This window comes from Labeo rohita, chromosome 23 (assembly GCF_022985175.1).
Source record: "Labeo rohita strain BAU-BD-2019 chromosome 23, IGBB_LRoh.1.0, whole genome shotgun sequence".
NCBI classification, from domain to species: Eukaryota; Metazoa; Chordata; class Actinopteri; order Cypriniformes; family Cyprinidae; genus Labeo; species Labeo rohita.
In genome coordinates, this window is record NC_066891.1 from 16585945 (window position 1) to 16607208 (window position 21264).

At 37.0% G+C, this 21264-nt stretch overlaps 1 protein-coding gene and 1 long non-coding RNA gene across 3 annotated transcripts; one reads left to right on the top strand and one right to left on the bottom strand.

The window, feature by feature from the left end:
* Window positions 1-491: 491 nt before the first annotated feature.
* On the bottom strand, window positions 492-21065 carry klhl17 (kelch-like family member 17). Of its 2 annotated transcripts, none has more exons than XM_051096347.1 (12): window positions 20892-21065; window positions 15660-15921; window positions 13633-13754; window positions 12846-13067; window positions 6668-6784; window positions 6292-6505; window positions 6062-6206; window positions 5156-5323; window positions 4975-5063; window positions 3520-3593; window positions 3244-3425; window positions 492-2836 (listed from the first exon to the last, which is right to left on the bottom strand). In XM_051096347.1, the coding sequence occupies exons 2-12, from the start codon at window positions 15871-15873 to the stop codon at window positions 2608-2610; spliced, it is 1776 nt and encodes a 591-aa protein (XP_050952304.1). In that variant the 5' UTR covers window positions 15874-15921; window positions 20892-21065; the 3' UTR covers window positions 492-2607. The 2 variants fall into 2 exon arrangements, with proteins under 2 accessions (XP_050952304.1, XP_050952305.1); XM_051096348.1 differs by lacking the exon at window positions 20892-21065 and adding an exon at window positions 19598-19773.
* LOC127154667 (uncharacterized) lies at window positions 6420-11196 on the top strand. Its single transcript, XR_007825506.1, has 2 exons — window positions 6420-6533; window positions 10691-11196. It is a non-coding gene; the product is annotated as an uncharacterized LOC127154667 (long non-coding RNA).
* Window positions 21066-21264: the final 199 nt, after the last annotated feature.

Sequence of the window (21264 nt, forward strand, 5' to 3'; positions counted from 1 at the left end):
TTTAGCTCACAAAATGTATTTCATAGCTTCAGAAAATTACGGATTGAACGTGTCAGCTGCGTTGCTGTCTGTGGATGGTCAGAAATCTCACGGATTTCATCAAAAATCTTAATTTGTGTTCAGAAGATGAACGAAGCTCTTACAGGTTTGGAATGACATGAGGGTGAGTAATTAATGACACAATTTTCATTTTTGGGTGAACTATCCCTGTAACTCTTAGCACCATTAAGTATTTTTGACATGTACCTTGCACAAATGCTAAAATATATACCTAGTAACATTCCCTCTTGATATTAGTTGATCCAAAAATAAAAATTCTGTCATGATTTACTCACTGTTGTTCCACTGTTATTATTTTTTTTTCTCCTGTGGAACATGAAAGATGATATTTTGAGAAATGTCTCTATTTGGTTACCAACATTCTTCAAGTATCTTCTTTGTTTTCTGCAAAAGAAAGGTTTGGAATGACATGAGGGTGAACTGTTCCTTTAACAATGTGTCAGTTTATTTAAATAAGATCAAACTCGCATTCCACCTGAAAACATCTTTATTTCATTTACAGTAGTGTGTTTTGAGTTTATACAGCAGTATATTGCTCCATTTGACATTAGTGCAAAAAATTCATGTTTGTTTGTTCTTAAATATAGCAAAACATAACCACAATATAAATAACACATTCAACAACGTTACAATCCAAAAAGAAAAAAATAAAAGACAAAAGAAAAAAAGCCACAGTTACACTGACATTGCACAAAGTTTCAGGATATTTGGTTATATACATATACTGTAATTTTCCTTTCTGTGGGGTTGTGGTCCTGTGTTGTTATGCATGTATTGTCAAAGTGCAGAATGCTTCACCTCTACAGAAACACACACATACACAGCACTCTGATCTCCCTGGACACAAACTCATACTGACCTTAATTTCTCTGAATTAACAAAGTCCTTAAAAAAAGGAAACAAAATCCTAACTTCTCAGAAGTTTAGAAATCATATAATACTACGCTACATTTTAAAACCTACGTAAAATGGCAGAGAGCAAGATTTACTTAGATATAGTTCCCCCAAAAATGTACTCACCCTCGTGTTGTTTTAAACTGTAAAGATATTTAGCAGAATGTCCAAGCTGCTCTTTTCCCATACAATTGTCCGTATTCCCATCCACTTCAAATTGTAAAGACAAGCTTGGACATTCTTCTACATAACAAATAAGGTCATACAGGTTTAGAACAACCTTGTTTTGGGGGAACTATCTTTTGTTTTGGGGCGATCTGTGCTCTCATAAGATAAACGAATTACTCACAAACCCAGCGTTCACTCACCTGCCCATCAGAGGTAAGATGCATTGGTAGTGGCCGTTACCAATGACATCACAGCACAACACGTACTATCTATATCTGATGAAATAAGCCAAGTTTAGAAAATGCAATATACAATGACATGATTCACTAACTAAAGACTTACGACAAAATACTAATAAATGTGACACACAACATATAGGAGCTCAAAATAGCCGAGTTACTCACATTGAAGGGCTCGATATTGAAGTGTCAGTGTTACTGATTACCCGTTAGCTAATCAGAATTAGTTCTGAGCACCGTTCACCCTTTCGAAAACATGAGAAATGAGAAAGTGCAGCTTTAATGTCACAGCTAGTTTTAGGTATGGCTATAGTCTTCATTAGAAAGACATTTCTCCTGGTTAGTGAAATAGACGTGTCATATTAGTCAAGTTTGCACTTGTGTAGAGCTCAAACTCTTGAAGGCTTGAAATACGTGACTGTATAAAACAAACCGAACATGTTCGTTAGATAAAAGACTAAATACCTGTTCTTCCTAAATCTCACATTTCATACCAAACACCAGTGCTTCTCTGATATGTAATAGGTATGTCCATTAGCAGTTTTAAAACTATATTTCCCCTCTTAAGTTAGAGGTGGTCCTTCAAACATCTCTGAAATAGTGTCATATGTTTATATTACATTTGATAAATAAATAGGAAAATAGGTAAAACATATATTATGCTGTCAACATGATCTGGTGTACATGTAGAATCCATCCACCGTTTTTGTGTGAATTTTCTGCTTTTAAATGTCCATGCGCGGCTGTGGTGAGACAGGGCAGCATTGCACATTACTGCCACCTAGTGTGGCACAGCAGCACTACAATATTATTTTCTGCCAGGATGAAATTTCTGTAAACATGCTTGGCAGAACCAGTCAATAGCTACATTCCTAAAGTTGTTCATTCTTTTTTTATATATATTATTTCTTAGTATTTCAAAAAAGAATCGTAAACATAAATATACATTTAGATATACATCATACACAAAGTGACCGCAAAATGGCAGAGCAACATTATTTTGCACTTTCAAGCACTGGGTTTATAGGGTGAGAGTTGTGGAGGCTTAGTGTGTGAGAGAGTGTGTGTTTTTTCATTTCATCCTTTTTTTTACCCTCTTGATCTGCAGAATGCTGCAGTATTCCTCCAGGCAGATAGGGGCGCTGTGGCCCACGAAATGCTCTTCGTCTGATGCTCAAACCGAGCAGTTGCGCCTCTTGGCTACGCAGGGCAGGCCGCTGGAGCTAAGCCGGGTTTTTACCCTTTGTCAAAGACTGGTGGAGGAAACGGAAAGAGTAGGAGAGGACGGAGGAGGAAAGTTGAGGAGCTCTAGGACAGCGACTCCCACGCTGCTACGGCGCGTGAACATGCACGACGCCGCCACCCATTTGTTGCTACGAGGGTTGTACTTTTCTATGGAGTTGAGACTGGAGCTGCCATCGTTGCCTCCAACCGCATATAGCCAGCCATCCATGGCGACCAGGTCATGGGTGCTCCTGAAGATCAAGAGAAAGGTCCAAATCACTTGATTTTTTGCACTAGTTTCTTCTGTGAAACACATGCCTTAAAGGGATAGTTCCCCCTCAAAAATTAAAAATACTGTCAGTAATTACTCGCCCTCATGTCGTTCCAAACCCGAAAAACCTTTGTTCATCTTCAAAACGCAAATTAGGGTATTTTTGATGAAATCCGAGAGCTTTCTGACCCTGCATAGACAGTAACGCAACTACTATTCAAGGCCCAAAAAAATATCTACTATGTCCTTACAACCTTTCTGGGCCTTAATAGTGTCTTAAGTTGTGTTTTGAAGATGGACGGTTTTTGGAACGAGTGATTAATGACAAAATTTTTATTTTAGGATGCACTAACCCTTTAAACAAACATTTGAAGGTTGATATCAAACCTGCGAATGTTCATGGGCGCCACTCCCTCCCAGGTGTTTGTTTTCGGATTATATCGTTCCACTGAATTTAGGCAGCTGGTACCATCATTGCCCCCCGCAACATAAAGCATGCCCTCCAATACAGCCACTCCTGCGCTGCTCCTCCTACTCAGCATGTTGGCAATGGCAGTCCAGGCATTACTCTAAAAATAAAATAACATCCTCAGTTATATAACCATGGAGAGAAAACGGAAAACTCCTTGTTTTTAACATGTCAGATAGACATGTGACACGTACCTGAGGGTCGTACTTTTCTACCGTGGCTAAGTGTGAGGAGCTGTCATACCCGCCGACTGCATACAAACTGCCATCTAATAGAAGAAATATGTGAAACGGGTTCATGTTTGGTGTTCGGAGCAACCACGGAGAACATTAACCATTAACCAACTGCTTAAGATATAGAGGAAGTGCTTGCAGCTGTAGTGATGACTATCCTTCACATGTATTAGTACATCAGCATACAGTGCCTTGCGAAAGTATTCATACCCCTTCATTTTTTTTCACTTTTTTATGTTGCTGCCTTGTTAAACTGCTGTAAATTACTTTTAAATTACTGTTTTAAAAGCATAAGTATTCATACCCTTACCTGGGACAGTTCAAATTTAGCTCAGGAGCATTCATATTGCTTTCAGATATTACTATACTTTGAAGTTGACCTGTGAAAAATACAGTTGAATTGGTATGATCTGGAACGAAACAGCCACACATCTTAATAAAAGGTCTAACAGCTGAAAATGCATAGCCAAGAGCAAAAACCAAGCCCTGAGGTTAAAAAAAAAAAAAACTGCTGGTCTAGAGCTGGTCTCGAGCTGGTCTCCTGGCCAAACTGAGCAATTGATGGAGATGGTCACTCTAGTTGAGCTCCATGATCATATATGGAGATAGGAGAACCTTACAGAGGGACAAACATCAATGTAACACTCAATCCTCTCCTCAGTGAAGACACATGAAAACACTTGGAATTTGCAACAAGATTTTCTGGTCTGATGAACCTCAATTCCAAGCATAATGTGTGAAGGAAACCAGGCACTGCTCATCACCTGCACAGTAGCATCCCAACAGTAAAGTGTGGTGGTAGCAGCTTCATGCTGTGGGGCTGTTTTCCAGTGGCAGGGACTGAGGGACTCGTCAGAGTAGAAGGAAAGCTCAATGTACCAAAATATAGAGATAGCCATAACGAAAATCCAGTTCAGAACATTTAGAACCTCAGACTGGGCAGAAGATTCACCTCCCAACAGGACAATGACCCTAAGCAAACAGCAAGAGTGGCTTATACTATAGACAACTGTGAATATCCCTGAGTGGCACAGCCAGAGCTTGGGGTTGAAAACAATCAAACATTTCTGGAGAAACCTGAAAATGTACATCTGCTCCCATCCAAGCTGACAAAGCTTGAGAGTTGAAGAGCCAAAGAGAAGAATGACAGATTATTGCCAAATGCTGATGTGCAAAGCTTGTCGCATCATACCCAAAAGAGTTAAGGGGATGAATACTTACGAAATTCACTTATTTCAGTTTTTTATTTGTAATAAATTTACATTGTGATAAGTCTGTTTTTGCTTTGTCATTATGGTGTATGGAATGTAGACTGATGTGGAAAAAGTTATTTAAAGCAGTTTAATATAAGGCAGCAACATTAAAAGTGAAAAAATGAAGGGGCATAAATACTTTCGCAAGGCATTGTATTTTTACCTAATGTGGCCACTCTAACGTATCTCCTCCTGGTGCTCATGGCAGCGATGGAGGTCCAGGTACTGGTCAAAGGGTCATACCTCTCTGCACTGTCAACAAAATCAAAGAGAGAGAGAGAAATGTCTTTTTTTCAGCATTCACTATTATTACTTTTTGCCTTTTTACATTTTGGATAGTTTACCTATTGAGACAAGAAGCACCATCGTATCCTCCTGCTGCATACAGCAACCCATGCAGGACCGCCACCCCTAAACAGCTCCTCCTCGTTCCCATAGACACCTCAGGTTGCCACGCATTGGTTACTGGGTCATATGACTCTACAGTAGCCAAATCAGAGGTGCCATCATACCTGGTTTGGGGAAAAAAGCAAAGGAGAGACAAAGATGAACAACAGATCTTTTGTATACATAGAGTCTTTATCATGCAAGTAAAGACAAGACCGTCGTTGAAAGAAATTTATTAGTCAACACCTGACACATTTCCTAACTAATCTTAGGTAACTTCTTGATTGCTTCAGCAGGGTAATCTTAAGAAAATAGGCTTTCTGCACATTGTGTTCCTTCTGCAATGCAATAAATCAAATCTGTATGTGTCGCATCTTGCTGTTTATTCAGCATCCTGCATTACGGGTACTGCATTTATGAAGTTATGAGAATACTTTTTGTGTGCAGAGCTTCATAAAATTACGGTTGAACTTCTGATGTCACATAGACTATTTTAACTATGTCCTTACTACCTTTCTGGGCTTTGAACATGGTATTGACATTGCTGTCTATGCAGGGTCAGAAAGCTCTCAGATTTCATCAAAAATACCTTCATTTGTGTTCCAAACACAAACAAAGGTCTTACAAGTTTGGAACAACATGAGTCATTAATGACATTTTTGGGTAAACTATCATAAGTAATTTGACATAAAATTACATAGAGAGTCATGATTATGACAGATAATTTCTGTCAAAATGACTATGTCATAATTACACTTTTAGACATTTTGATTTTTAACATAATTATGACTTAAGGGTTTGTACAGCTTTAGTTTGACATTATATAAGTATAAAAAAGTTTTCAGGCTTTTAGGTCGGCGTACCCTCCCACAGCATAGAGCTTATTTCCAATTGCAGCCACTCCAACTCGTGCCCGCCTCGTTGACATTGACGCAACCATGTGCCAGCGGTCTGTCCTAGTGTCATAGGCCTCACAGTCTCCATGAATGGCAAAAAGACTGCCCCCACCTGAAAGACATTTAGCATTTAAATCACTCCGACAACATAGATATGTGCATGTGTGTTTTACATGCTCTTGTCCTGATTTACAGACCTACGGCAAAGAGGACCGGACTGGCTCCCTCGCAGCGGCGTGGTCGGGTGCGGCTGTTACTGAGAACACCCCTTTGCTCGGGCATCAAGTGATACTTCAGCGCCTCAATCAGCAGGTCTTTGCACTCAGAGTGGTGACGCACCAGCAGTTCCGTATCCACGTTGCTCATCAGGAAGTCTCGTGTCAGCAGTGGCAAGCGCACACACTTCATGAGCTGAAGACATGGATGGAAAGAGTGACAAGTAAGATGTGTGTGTTAAAAGGATTAGAGAATACAAAGGGAAACAAGTATCGATTTGCAGAGACATAATCCTTTATAACCATTAATCCTGTGATGTTGCTAAAAGCACAGTTTGACGGGAGGAATCACACCCACCCGGGGCACGTGCTGCCTCCGCCCATCAATGTCATGCTTGACCCAGCTAAGCACAGCCCTGTACACCTCCTCCTCTGATGGGACATTCAGGTTGTCACTAGAAATCAGATCCAGCACCTACAGAAATGACAAGAAAGGGTTCATAACCGATCTTAACAACTAAAGGATGTCTGACTGGTATGGTTTCAGTTGGAGTAAAGTGTTTACATAACATTTTAAGAAGCTGTTTTAATCTGAATGAAGTGCATTTAAACATCTTATGTAATATACTGTACAGGACAGATGTGCTCCATTTGAGTCTGAGCACATCGTGTTCTGCACATAATGTCAAAAAACAGACTGTTTGAAAATTCTGTCATTAATTACTCACCCTCATGTTGTTCCTAACTCTTAAGACCTTTGTTCATCTTCGGAACACAAATTAAGATATTTTTGATGAAATCCGAGAGCTTTCTGACCCTGAATAGACGGCAATGTAACTGACAAGTTCAAAGCTCAGGACATTGTTAAAATAGTCTGTGTGACATCATTGGTTAACCTTAATGTTATGAAGCTGCACAAAGAAAAAAAAACTTCTGTGTCAGTCTTCAACGCATGTTCACGAGAGTACCATGACGTATACGTGTGGTGCTGCTGATGCCTGAGCCGGCATTTGTTATTTTTGTTTTCTTTGTGCATTAAAAGTATTCTCTCTGTCTATGCAGGGTCAGAAAGCTCTCGGATTTCATCAAAAATATCTTAATTTGTGTTCTAAAGATGAACAAAGGTCTTACATGGGGATGAAACATGAGGATGAGTAATTAATGACAGAATTTTTGGGTTAACTTGTTTTTGGGTTAAAATTGTTGAGGTCAAAAGTTTTGCAGAATCTGCAAAATTTTAAGAATTTTACCAAAATAAGAGCATGAGTTAAATGCATGTTATTTAGTAATGTCCTTATAGTTTAGTACCAGCTGAATTTATAAAAATGACCCCGTTCAAAAGTTCACATACGTTTGATTCTTAATACTGTGTAGTTGTTCATGAGTCCCTTGTTTGTCCTGAACAGTTAAACTGCCTGCTGTTCTTCAGAAAAATGCTTCATGTCCCACAAATACTTTTGTTTTTCAGCATTTTTGTGTTTTGAACCCTTTCCAAATATAACTGTATGATTTTAAGATCCATCCCCTTCAAAACATTCACTGATGCTCCAGAAAAAAAAAAAAAAAAAAAAAAAAAAAAAGGATGCATTAAGAGCCGGGGGGTGAAAACTTATGAAAAGAATGAAGATGTTAATAATTTGTCTTATTTTGCCTAAATATCATATTTTTGACATTTAGTACTGCCCTTCAAAAGCTCCAAAAGATACTTTCCAGAAGACAAAATAAGTTAAATTTACCCTGATCTTCAAATTCAAAAAGTTTTCACCCCCAGCTCTTAGTGCATGTTTCTTTCTGAATCATCGGTGAATGTTTGAATGTTCTGTAACAGTTGCATATGAGTCCCTCAGTTGTCCCTCAGAATTTGTGGGACCTGAAGGATTTTTCTGAAGAACAGCGGGCAGTTTAACTGTTCAAGACAAACCAGGGACTCAAAAACAACTATCACTAAACAAAAAAACACAGCTGTGGATCATTCAGGTAACAACACAGTATTAAGAATCAAGTGTATGTAAACTTCAGGGTCATTTTTATAAATTCTTATAAATTCAACAATTATTTTCTCTTGTGGACTATATGTAAACATCTTTTATTTGAAATATTTTATTCAGGTCAGAATTAATAAAAAATAACATGCATTTTGTAGGATCCCTCTTGTTTTGGTAAAATAATTACCATTTTGCAGATTCTGCAAGGTGTATGTAAACTTTTGACCTCAACTGTATATGCAAAAAATGTGGAAAAAATCCTAGTTATAGCAAAACATTGCTGCATGTCAACATGTCAACTTCTGAATTAACCAATAGTGCTGAGTGAGTGTTTAGACTGAACAATAGCAGACAGGGAGGAAGGGCTGATAAAAGTGTTTTGGAAACCGTTATCATTGTTTTTGCAATTCCATGTGCTGCTGTTAGTGATGTAAATATTGCACACATTAGCTTTCTTTTCTTTGTGTTGTGATATTAGACTTTAGCTTACCATTATACTATCATCTAATCTGCACTTGCAGAAGCACCACAACAGACTCTGCAGTGTTTCTGTCACAGTTTGTTTGTTTATTTGGGGCAGAGGGCACAGTTAACATGGCTACAAGCATTTCCCAGGTCTTCAGGGTTAAATATGGGGCCAATGAGAGCCTCCAGCCTACGACAGCTGTTAAGTGTGAGAGAGAATCACAGACAGATAGAGAACAGTAGTCTGTGTCATCAGCCACCTCTTGCTAATGGTTCCCTCCAATCAGTGTCTAAACAGCAGGGGGATTTCACCCTTTCAAAGCACAGAGATGCTAATACCAGCAGCACTCCGATTATTCAAAAGAACGCTCTGCCGCGAAGAGAGCGGATTAGGGCTGATGAAATTAGTGCCGTACGAGAGCAGGAGCTGCTTTCTGCTGATTAGCTGTCTCAGCTTCTCACAGACGTGCTGTTGTCACCGCGTACTTCAGCGGATGATTGACACTGTATTGAAGGTGCTGACGCAGAGAGCACTTATATCAGTGTCTCCGTGGGGCAATGCGTTCTGACATTTTAGCTTTTCGAGTCGAAGAAGAGGTCAAGGTTTGGCTGATTAGCATGGTCCAGTTAGCTCTTTCTGATAAATGCTCTAACTACATTATCTAGAGCCAAAAACACAGCTTTCACAGCCATTGAAATGTTCCTGTGTATGCTGACTAAGCAGTTTTTTTTCTGAGCTATATATAAAATGGAAATATTTCATTATGCTATTGTAATAATTATAATTTTTGGATATGTAATTACATATAAATACGTACTTTTCTTTGACAGCTTTTTATTCTGCATTTATTTGATCAGAATACAGTAAAAACAGTTAAATTATAAAATAATATTATGATTTAAAATATCTCTTTTCCATATTTCTTTTTCATATTATACTTCAGTCTTCAGTGTCACATGATCCTTCAGAAATAATTTGAATTAGTCCTGTGCAACGATTAATCGCGATTAATCGTATCCATAATAAATATACACAGTAAACACACCTATATTATGTAAACAAAAACTTATTATGTATATATAAATACACACACATACAATATATATTTTGAAAATATTTGCAGTTACATGTATATTTTTACTGATATAATTAATATTATATAAAAATATATTTAATATATACACATAAAATATTTTTCTTAAATATATCCATGCATGTATGTATGTATGTATATGTACATATAATATACACAGTACACACACATATATAAACAAAAACTTATGTATATATAAATACACACACATACAATATATTTTTTGAAAATATTCACATGTATATTTTTACTGATATAATTAATATTTTATATATATATATATATATATATATATATATATATATATATATATATAAACATAAGATATTTTTCTTAAATATATCCATGCATATATGCATATATAGATATAATATACATAGTACATACACATATATTATGTAAACAAAAACTTTTATTTTGGATGTGATTAATCGCAATTAATCGTTGCACACCACTAATTTTAATATGATGATTTGGTGCTAAAGAAACATTTATTATTAATGTTGAAAACCAAACATTTGAATTGTAGTATATTATATTGGGATATTAAAAACATGAATGGTCATGTGGCTTTTACAGCTCTGAGGATTAAACATTTCTATTCCCAGAGCACCCGTGAGAAAAGCAGCAGAATTTGAACCACATCATTTTGAGAGACTCTGCGCCAGCTGAGCAACTGACATTGAAATGAATTGAAATTCTATCTGACAGCTTTCTCCAGACCTTGGGAGTTTTTCTTTTTTAAGAGGGTGAGGGGTGTTTTAAAAGCCAGGATGTGACCAGCCTTCCTGCACTGAAGTTCAAAATAGTACAGGTCTTTTTTTTTTTTTTCCTCAGACTAAGTCAAAAGAATCAAGACTTCCCAGACTACAGGGAGGAGGAGAGAAGATCAAGAGATTCTGTTTTTAAAAAGCTCAAGGCCAATGTGACAGGAAGTGGTGTCAGTGACATATATATAATTAGACATCCGTAGCTAAAACCATTTTTCCTCCGAGGATTGTTATGGCTCAGCTCCCCAGCACTCTCTATGTATCATTTAACGGGTACACTTTACACCCCTCTTTTTACACCCTGAATAAATCTATTCTTGATTCCTTCTTCGTTAATAATTAGTTTGAATATTTTATGACCCTGGGCGTTTCAGTCTGTTCTTCACACAAAGCTATTATATAGGGGTGGGCGATATGACCAAAATCTTACAGCACAGTGAGTCATTTTATTTCATGGTAAAGATATATAATATATAGTTATTTTCGCTTTAAGTAAGGTCTTTTTAATATCAACATCTTTGATACCATAGAAATTTCACAATTCTTCACAAAAAATTAATACTAGCCTAAATTGGAAAAAAAAAAAAAAAGAAAAGAAAAAAAAAACTCACTGAAGACAAGTAAACAGTCTGTGATTAAAAAAAAGAATATGAAATTATAAGCAATAGGACAAAAAAACCCACAGTGGAACAAATAAATAAGAAATGCTACATACATTGTTTGAAGTCATCAAATGTATAAAAACACTGCATATTCTTCACTGTGTAAACTAAATATATATTCCTTTTTATTAAAGTTACAAAAATGATTTAGTCAAGAGCAGTGAGAGATTTTATCTCTTTTGTTGTTTGATTAACATGAATGACAGACAGCAGTAATATTAGACTGCTGTCACTTTAAGAGCTGCCTGGGTCCAATATACTGTTACACGTTTTTCTCAGCTGTTTGCTTTTACTTAAGACACTCAGAAACAGTCACTCAGACAGTGCGTGCATATAGCAAAATGAGTTATCTTTCTCTGCTGATTGCGTCTCAATGGCTTAAAGTTACTTGTTTTAACCGCAATTCTTAAAAATGCTACAAGCGATACGTTTTCATGACCACCTACCACAGCAACATCACATGAGCCTGTAATTGCAATAGAGAGGATAGGTCAAAATCCCTACCGGTTGACCGGTTAATTGTGTCTACCGGTACACTGCCCTCCACACGTTTGGAAACACCCCTGGAAAAGTGTGGTTTTGGACGATATCAGCATAAATCCTTATGATTTTTTTGGGGCAAATACATTAAAGTAACTTGACATTATCATTGAAGACCAGCAATAATAATTTTCATTTTGATTACATAATAATGGCAATATATACATGTCAAAGTCAGACATGCCCCTTTGCCAGCTGTGATGCCTGGTTACTGGTTTAAACTTGGCCCAGGTTTTTAAAAGATTTTTGGGTCAGCACACCTTAATAGCTTCAACAATTGATTGCCAATTAAGTTTAGAATGGTGCTAACCATTTTTTATTTTTTTTAGTGTATAAACTGTCTATGTAAAAAAAATGTTTTCATAGTTTGTGAAAGGATTCATGCCAATATTGTCCAAAACCCCACTTTTCTAGGGCGTTTCCAAACTTTTGGAGGGCAGTGTATATTGCCCACCCCTACAATTATATGTACTTTTTATGTTTTTTTGTTTTTTTTTGGAGCTTAATAGCCCCAGTCCTTCTTCGCTTTTATTATATTATAAATAAATATTATATATTCTTTATTTAATAAATATTATATATAAAATGTAAAACCTAAACTAAAAGACTTAAATTAACATAAATAGACTAAAATAAATCATTCTTAGCATTTAAAAATACTAAGCCCGGTTTCATAGACAGGGCTTAGCCCATACCAGGACTAGGCCATAGTTCAATTAGGATATTTAAGTAATTTTTTTATAAACGTACCTTAGAAAAAAAAACATTACTGGTGTGGATCTTAAGACAAAACAAAGGCACTGATATATTTTAAGATCAGTGCAAGTTTCTTTTAACTGAAACAGCTTAGACTTACATTTTAGTCTTGGATTAGGCTTAAGCCTTGTCTGTGAAACCGGGGCCTAGTACTAAATAATAAAACTGAAGTAAAAAAAAAAAATCTAATAAAAATGCTATAATAATACTGCATTTTTTTTGGTGAACTATGCCTTTTTTATTGTCTCAAAGCAAATGGCTCACCTGTTTGAGGGGAAGCAGCATGAACTCCTCCGTCTTCGATACCTCTACAAAGTGCTGCAGGACGTACTTATGGGCCGACTTGAGAAGGTCGCTGCAGGAGTGAGTGTCTGCAAAGCCACGGATGCCCAGGCAGTTTGAGGGGTCCAGCTGGCTGAGAAGGAATTTGCAGCAGGCATCTCTCACTCCGTTGAGCTGCAGGAGACTAGCTGCCGGCAACAGGGTCTGCTCGAGGTATAGACAAGATACACTGGGTGAAACAGGAAAACTAGAATGAAGTAAGTGAATCAACATTAACTAGAGTTTGCTCACAAAATTTTGTGATCAAAAATCTGTCATTTCAATAATAACCCACACAATCAGGAATTTCGCATGAGCACAAAAACATTCCTTTTGCAGATTTTGCAATTTTAATTTGATTTAGTGTGAATTTACTGCATTAACCAACAGAAAGCTGCTCAAACGTGACATGCATCGCTACACTACTGACAGACAATGGTGACAGAATTTCACTAAAAATGTTGCAGAAATTTTTCTAACGTGACCGCACCTTTAGTCTAATGAGGTTCATTTCTTGTAAACTAGCTGCCACGTATGCATTTGCTTTTTTGAAACAGCACAAAAGACATTTATTTATCATAAGACCTTTATTTACAAAGATGCAAATTATAAGTTTGCACAAACCACCTGAACATCTCATACCGCACAAACCAAACAAGATAACTTGACACAGGGTAATTGTGAGTGTCGTATATAGAATGCACCTCAAAAGACACTAAAGGTGACGTACCTGCACATTTCCTTCTCCTACTACAATTTCAGCAGTGTAGGCATACTGCACCAGCTGCTCCAGAGCCTGAGGGTCAATGTCATGCAGGGTCACATGGGTCTGACGGCTCTCCGACATCTCATCTGCAGTTACAACACAGCAATTTATCTCAAACCAAGGCTTTTGCAGAACACTGGTAGATTTAAGCAGTTTCCCGGGGGTTCGCCGATACCGTAATGGCCCGTTCACACATACAGTGGCCTCTGGAGGGCGCCGAGTGGCTGAACTGTTCGTCGAAGTGGGTGTTCCTATTGCTGGATGCCTTACAGTTATTAGTACTGCTCAACTGCTAATAGCTTTTGAAGATCTGACACAGATGGGATGTCTTTGTGCTGTTGGATGCTAGCAGACGTTCCTACTTGATTTCACAGTTATTAGACAGCAGATCACGGTCTGTATTCCCATTGGTTGTCACCACATTTAATCATTTGCATGAAACTTGCATAAACTTTGCATGAATTTAATGTGTTGACAACATTCAATGATGTTCATGACACTGGGAATCACTGTATAAATGAACGAGCCTTGAAATGGTGTTGTTATTTAAGCTCAAACAAAATAGAAATATTAGATGAAAAACTTAAATATTTCCATGGCTACTAATTGAAATAACCTGAAGTACAATAAAAACACAAAAGCTAATCGAAAATATTAATACACTATAAGATTCCACACTAAGTAAATCGCTAGATCACTTAAATTTCATCATCTAACTTTTTTGACAAATTCTGTACTCAACACAAACACCTTTTTCATATTTCCTACTGACTAACGAAGCTTATTTATTTGTTTATTTTTTTAATGCCGTATCAGCAACAATGACTATTTTCATGGCAATATTAACAGTATCATTTCAGCAGCTCCGCTTTTCACAATTTGAACATCCACGTGAGATGCGCGAACATGTAGGTAAAAGCCCACATCGCCTCTGTAAACAAACTTCCTCAAGTTCATCTCGGCTTCTTTTCGATTCTGGAAGAAGACGCGCTGAGAGGAATAAGCCACAATTTACCTCAGAAGAAGAACGCAACGTGAAAATTATAGTAACGCCACATTTTATTGTCAGTAACAGTAACGGCGTTGTAACGGGGGAAACAGTAATTTGTTTGATAACTCGTTACTGAAAAAAGTAACATTTTCATAAGAAGCAATCACTCGGCAAAAACATGCAAGTAACAACAATAGTACTGATAAAAATCAAATAGAATCTTCTAATTTATTCAATGATGATAATTCTAAAAATCTTACGGGAGAGACCTTTTAAAAAATGTTTTATTAACATGTTTTTACACTCAAAAAAATCTTAAAGCATATGTAATGTCATTTTATGAAAGAAAAGAGAAGATCTACTTTTTGTGTTTTAAATACACAATATTAACCACATTTCTATTAAGATATTATTTTTCATCACACTGTTGGCAAACATTAAAAAATTGCGTTCCCTATAAGAGAAATGCAGAAACTCAGTGTGAGAACAAATTAGTCCACTGCATGTAGTGTTAAGCCGTTTCAGTTTTGATATGTATAATGGAGTTAAATGAATGCATTGTTAGTAGATGTAGTGTATGGTAAGTTCAGAATAGTCATGGCTCTGAAGAGCCCACACTGTCCTGACTCATACCATCACACTCTAGTCTGAGGTGCAGCGGGACACACGAGCAATAGGAAAAACCAGGCACCTGCTGACCTGAGACCAGGACAGGGAAGAGAATAAAGCATGGAAAAAACATTAGGTGATGACAAAAGGCAGGAAGGAAGGAAAGCTTTGAAAAGGAAGCTGAGGTAATGTACACATCAGGAATAAACACTACACAATACACAATACACCTTAAAGACCGTGTGAAGTCAAAATTGGTTTTTGTGACTTAGTTCATGTGTGTTAGCTTTGAAACAATCTATTTGGTAACGTGCTCCAAAAATCTCACAGAAATTATCTTTAATAGATACCTGCAGAAAAAACTTTAAAATAGTAACAGAATAAGACTTACTTGTAAACATGGCGTGGAAGTATGGACTGCAGGAGGCCAGCACCACCTTGTGCGCCTTGATCTCCTTGTTGGCCACATGGAGCACGATGTCGCAGAGCAGGCCTCGCTGCCGCATGCGGTTCATGGACACGAAGGAGTCATGGTAGTGGCGCTTGGAGTTGTGCGAGATGCTGTGGCCATCCCGGTTCAGCAGCTGCATACCCCCCTCCATCATGCCGGTGCTCACCGAGGCCTGCTGAAGCCTGGGCCTCACTCTAAGACACTACAGGAAGACAGAAAAACAACCTATGAAATCAAGCAGAGTTTTGTGAGCTTTTAGCTTACATCTTTTAGCTTGAAGGTTGTCTATATGCCAACACACTTCTAGTAGCTGAGTATTCAGATATTTGTCCAGTCAAATGCTCTCTAAATGCCCCGCCCCCTAATCGGATGTAACTGTACCTGACTACTTTTTCAGTGGCCTTGGTTCTTTAAATATTTTCCCTAAAGGGATTTTAAAGATTTATGAGCAATGAACGAAAAACAACTAATATTACAATATCTGATTTGCGGCTTTAAAAATCAGGCAAAAAGACAAAGGTACAAGACTGTGTACTTCCCTACTAGGGGTGTGCGATAATAACAAAAAAAATAATATCTCTATTTTCTGCAATTTTGTTGATATCTCTAAACAGATGATATTTTATGGTGTGTGTTATTGTGCTGTTATTTTACAGGAGTAACAAAAATTAATTTTTCATTTAAACTGGTTAGGTTTAATTTTTTTTTTTAATGGGCATTTTTACCTTAAGCCCAATTTTACTAACCTCATTAAATGTGCGCATCATATTTTGTGTCAAATTCTTAAATTTAATCACTAAATTCAAACAGTAAGACACTACAGGCTGTTACCCATCAAAATGAAATAAGTATCAACAAAATTTGTGTTTGCAATGCAGAGGTGGCACAAAATCTGCATCTGAAGAGACTTTTATACAGAATCTTTAAATAATGCAGGACATAAATGCAGTTAACCTGCAGTTACAAATGCATAAATAATGTTTTGATTAAAAAAAATTGAATACTGAAACTTGAAATGGTTCTGGGGAAAAAAGGGAAAATATACTTTAAAAATAAATCTAAAATCACCAGTAGGTGGTGGCAAATCACTGCATGAGTGAGTCATTGAGTCATTCATTCAACTGATTTGTTCAAACGGCTGATTGATTCAGTAACGAAACACCGCTGTGTGATGCAGAGACACAAAACAGTTTTACTGTGGCTTTGTTTGAAACTTTTTTCATTGACAAAATATAAATCTATATCACATTTGAAATCGTGCTAATATTTAAAGAAAAAAATTTTCACTCTTTGTGTCCTATTAACTATATCAGGTTATATAAATATAAATGACACATAAAAGTCATACGGCACATATTTGCCCCTTATTTTGAATTTTAGGGGAATTCTAAATGTATTTTAATAGACTAAATCACGCAGTGAAAGCATGAACTCTAAACGCACACGCACATTAGTCTAACCTGCATTATGTGTACATGCTTGCACTCTCTAGGTGTGTTTTTGTTTTGTTTTTGCTATATATTTGTTAATGTCAAATTGCATAATTACGACATTATCGTAGACTATATGTGACCCTGCCTGGACCACAAGACCAGTCATAAGTAGCAGGGGTATATTTGTAGCAATAGCCAACAATACATTGTATGGGTCAAAATTATTGATTTTTTTATGCCAAAAATCATTAGGATATTAAGTGAAGATCATGTTCCATGAAGATATTTTGTAAATTTCCTACCATAAATATATAAAACTTTTTTTGATATGCATTGCTAAGAACTTCATTTGGATAACTTTAAAGGTGATTTTCTCAATATTTTGATTTTTTTTCACCCTCAGATTTCAGATTCTCAAATTGTATCTCAACCAAATATTGTCCTATCCCAACAAACCATACATCAATGGAAAGCTTATTTATTCAGCTTTTAGATATAAATCTCAATTTCAAAAAATTATGACTGTTTTGTGGTCCAGGGTCACATATATATCGCACCACCTTATGCCCTACATAACTATACTCCCATAAAGCATTGCGAGCGACATCCATAAAAGCATATGATCATATACCACTGATTAACCTCACAGCTCACAGTAGGTCTATCTTTAATCGTTCATAAAATAAACTCCTCCTTGGAGAAAATAAATAAGATTTTACTTTCAAAACCAGGCTGTTACACTCTATACCATCTGCAAAATTCCTTTTTCAATAGGAAATATGTCAAGACTAAGCCAAGGAAATAAAAACTGATTTCACAAGGGTCTTTAAGAACTCTCATTTAGCTAAAGCTAATTATTAATTAGCTGTTAGACATGTTTAACGTCTGTGCATTACCTCTAGAGTTATTCGCCAGGCTGTAAATCCATCTTAATTTGTGCTTTCTTGTTTCACATTTCCTTTCCATACAGCATAATGGTTGCTTCAAGGCATTTTGAACAACGAGTACAGAATCATAATGGGAGAAGCGAGCCAGGCCGAATCGCTCAAGCATTAAATATCATGAAAATGATCACTTCACAAATTCCCACTCATTTTACAGCTTACAGCTACATATGGTTTGCTCCTCAATAGTCAGTGGCCTTTTCTCACTGGCCCGAGGCCTTGAAAGCTTTTTAAATTTGCTCTCTCCGGCACACTCACTGAATAAATAAACCGGCTGGTTGATTATAAAAATGAAACCGTGTTCCAGCTGAAAGGACCAGTGGTATGGAAAGGTTGGACCAGGACACGTCGTGATGAGTTGGCCAGCTAGCCAGCTGCACACATTCAATTCTCCATCAAAATCATCACTATAGAAACCAAGGTGCCCACGATAGCATGTGCTGGTATCTGTCATACACTTCACTTTGAGTGGGATGGATCTGCGTGAGACATTTTAAAAGAGGGTGATAAATAGCAATCCAGTCAACAAAGGTGGGATTACAAGATGCCACCTCGTCTATAATAGTATTGAGGCGGACACTATTTTAAGTCAAATCAAATAAAGCATCCAGGAATGGGATGTTTTGATGAATAGAATGATTATAAGGCACTGTTTTCCTAACAATGCCACTCCAACTCTAAAGCATTACTCATGTTACTCCAAATAACAGACGACAGGTGAAAGAGCATGAAAAGTGCATGGAGTCATAGGCTCGGGATTACAGCCAGCAGTCATGTGGCTGTCCACAAAATGGCTGTGGGGTTTCAGATGTATAAAACCTTTAGTTATACAAAGCAAACACTGCGGTCGGAAACCTGAGGTCAATAATAAACTGTTTAAACATGCAGACAAAATGAAACTGTTGACAGTAGTTTTGTTGTACTCGGGCACTCGGGATAGGGTTTCTACAGATGCCTCAGTCCCTTCAACACAGTAACAAACTGAGACACTCCAGAATTGCTGCTGAATAAAAGCTGTGTTATGATGGTTCATTTCAGACATTGATGCATTTATCAATAGGTACTCAATTAAAACAAAACTCTGTAACTAAAGTCGTTGGTATTAGATTAAAACCTCAAATAAGCTAAAACAATAAAATAAATAATATAACATGACTATAATAATATGACACACTGTCTAAAAGCTTCTTACATGTCCAAGGAGAAAATACTTTAATTTTTATGAGTGTACAGTTGTAGCAATAGTTGTAGTAACTGGTATTGGCAGAAATATTAGTACCGGATTATACAATAACATAGAGAAATTGCACTTTTCTTCCTACATACTAGACAAGTGGTTCCAGAGTTTACTGTTCAGCTAAAGACAATCCCTACAAACATCCCCAGCATCATTAAATCTGACTCAGCACACAGTGTGCCATCCAGACAGAGCATCTCTCCCCTCCTCCTCTGTGCTATACAAGTCATGCAGCACAATAACACTGTGTATAACTAGCACTACCTGAAATAACGGACGTCTTTTCCTTTAGTTTCGCTTTTTTGCTTTATGAAGAATATCTTGGTCTGAATCCTGGAATGCAGCGGTTGAGCATCAGAGTTCATATGAAAAATGCATAAAGCCTCAGTTTGGGTGCTTGTGTGTTGTTGACGTAAATGAAAGCCGCATGAGTGCTGGAGGCTGACGTCACTTTTTAAGGTCGCTCCGGATGTGTGTTTTTCTATTTATTTGGCACTTACACGAGGCTCTAATAAAACCGCTCACATCCAAATGACAATGAACAAGGCTTCATCGAGCAATTTGATAACGACCACTCTATAATGCTTAAAAGCTGCAACACAATTCTCAAATCACGCCACCTTAACTACAGTTAGCGAGTGATGGAAAGTCCGAATCTTTTCTGCGAATCGGTTCCTTTAAACAGTTAGTTTCAAAGAACCGGTTCTAAAACAATTCAGCAATTATTTTACGTCACGACGTAACTAGGTTCACACAACACCCCTGCGGTGCATATTGCACGCTTTATAATATTTATAATATTCCAAATAAACCATATGTTGGCACAAATTGCTGTTTATTACTTTTTAGGTGATTTTTTATTTTAAAAATGCCTTTTCTCATTTAAAAAAACATTTTGAATGCTCGTTCACTAGAATTAATCTTATCAGTTCATTCTTTCAGCGATAGAAAATTCGAATCATTCAGAGTGGGACTGTCAATACGGTTAATCCGATTCTTTTAAAAGATTCGAAGCTTAGACTGAAAACAACGAATCGTTCACGAATGGGAAATTGCTAAAGCTCATTGTGCATAGAGGAAATAAATGTTTGCTGTCCACGTACATACAATAGCAACATAAAAATCACACAATAGAGGAATATGTTGCCTTATTTAACAGTATAATAGGAATCGTATAGTGGGTGATCTCATATTGTCTTTGTTCAAAGGCGATACTGTGCAAATCAGTTGCACTGACAGCTGACAAATGAAACGCATCATTCAGCCCTCATAACGTACTTCAAACGCTTTATTAAACTACGGCACCAGAAACGGAAACGTCAGTGCTCAATGCACGAGCTTTTAACATGCCTCAATTGACAAATTGATGTCTGGACAAAGAGCACAACAATGCAATAAAGAAATTTCATAAAGCTACAGCTTTAAAACGCTGAGCATGTGTTTGCACATCGCATATTTTTGAAAGGTAAAAATTAACTGATAAATAAATAAATGCTGCTTTTATTGTCAGGTGATTCAGTTGCAATTCGGTCTGGATGAGATCAGAATCCAAACTCACCTGCCGTCGTCTGTGTCTGATTGACAAGACTCGTTTCTTTCTGTGAAGCGCTCTCTCCAGTTTTGTCCGTGTGTGATGATTAATTTTGATGTATGTAGTGATTTATTTAGCCGTGCGTGGTTAGTTGACATGCTACATCACATGTCGCATCAAAACAGACGTCTGTCTCAGCTCTGATCGGCATTACTAAAAAAAAATTATATTCTGTTGAACATGTCACGCCCGCAACAAATATGCTTGGGCTTTGTTGTAGCAACGGAGCTAGTCTATGTGCTTTGTCTATCAGCCCCTATATCGGTGGATTTGAGATATTTAGTGAGTTATTTTATATATAATATATATATATATATATATATATATATATATTATATAT

Bases quoted from the DNA above. Each gene is read 5' to 3' on its own strand.
- klhl17 (XM_051096347.1), bottom strand. From the start codon at position 15,873: ATGATGGAGGGGGGTATGCAGCTGCTGAACCGGGATGGCCACAGCATC. The intron at 13,068-13,632 runs GTACGTCACCTT...TACCTCGAGCAG, and splicing joins TAGGAGAAGGAAATGTGCAG to ACCCTGTTGCCGGCAGCTAG. The intron at 6,785-12,845 runs GTGAGCCATTTG...TCATTTCTGTAG, and splicing joins TGCTGCTTCCCCTCAAACAG to GTGCTGGATCTGATTTCTAG.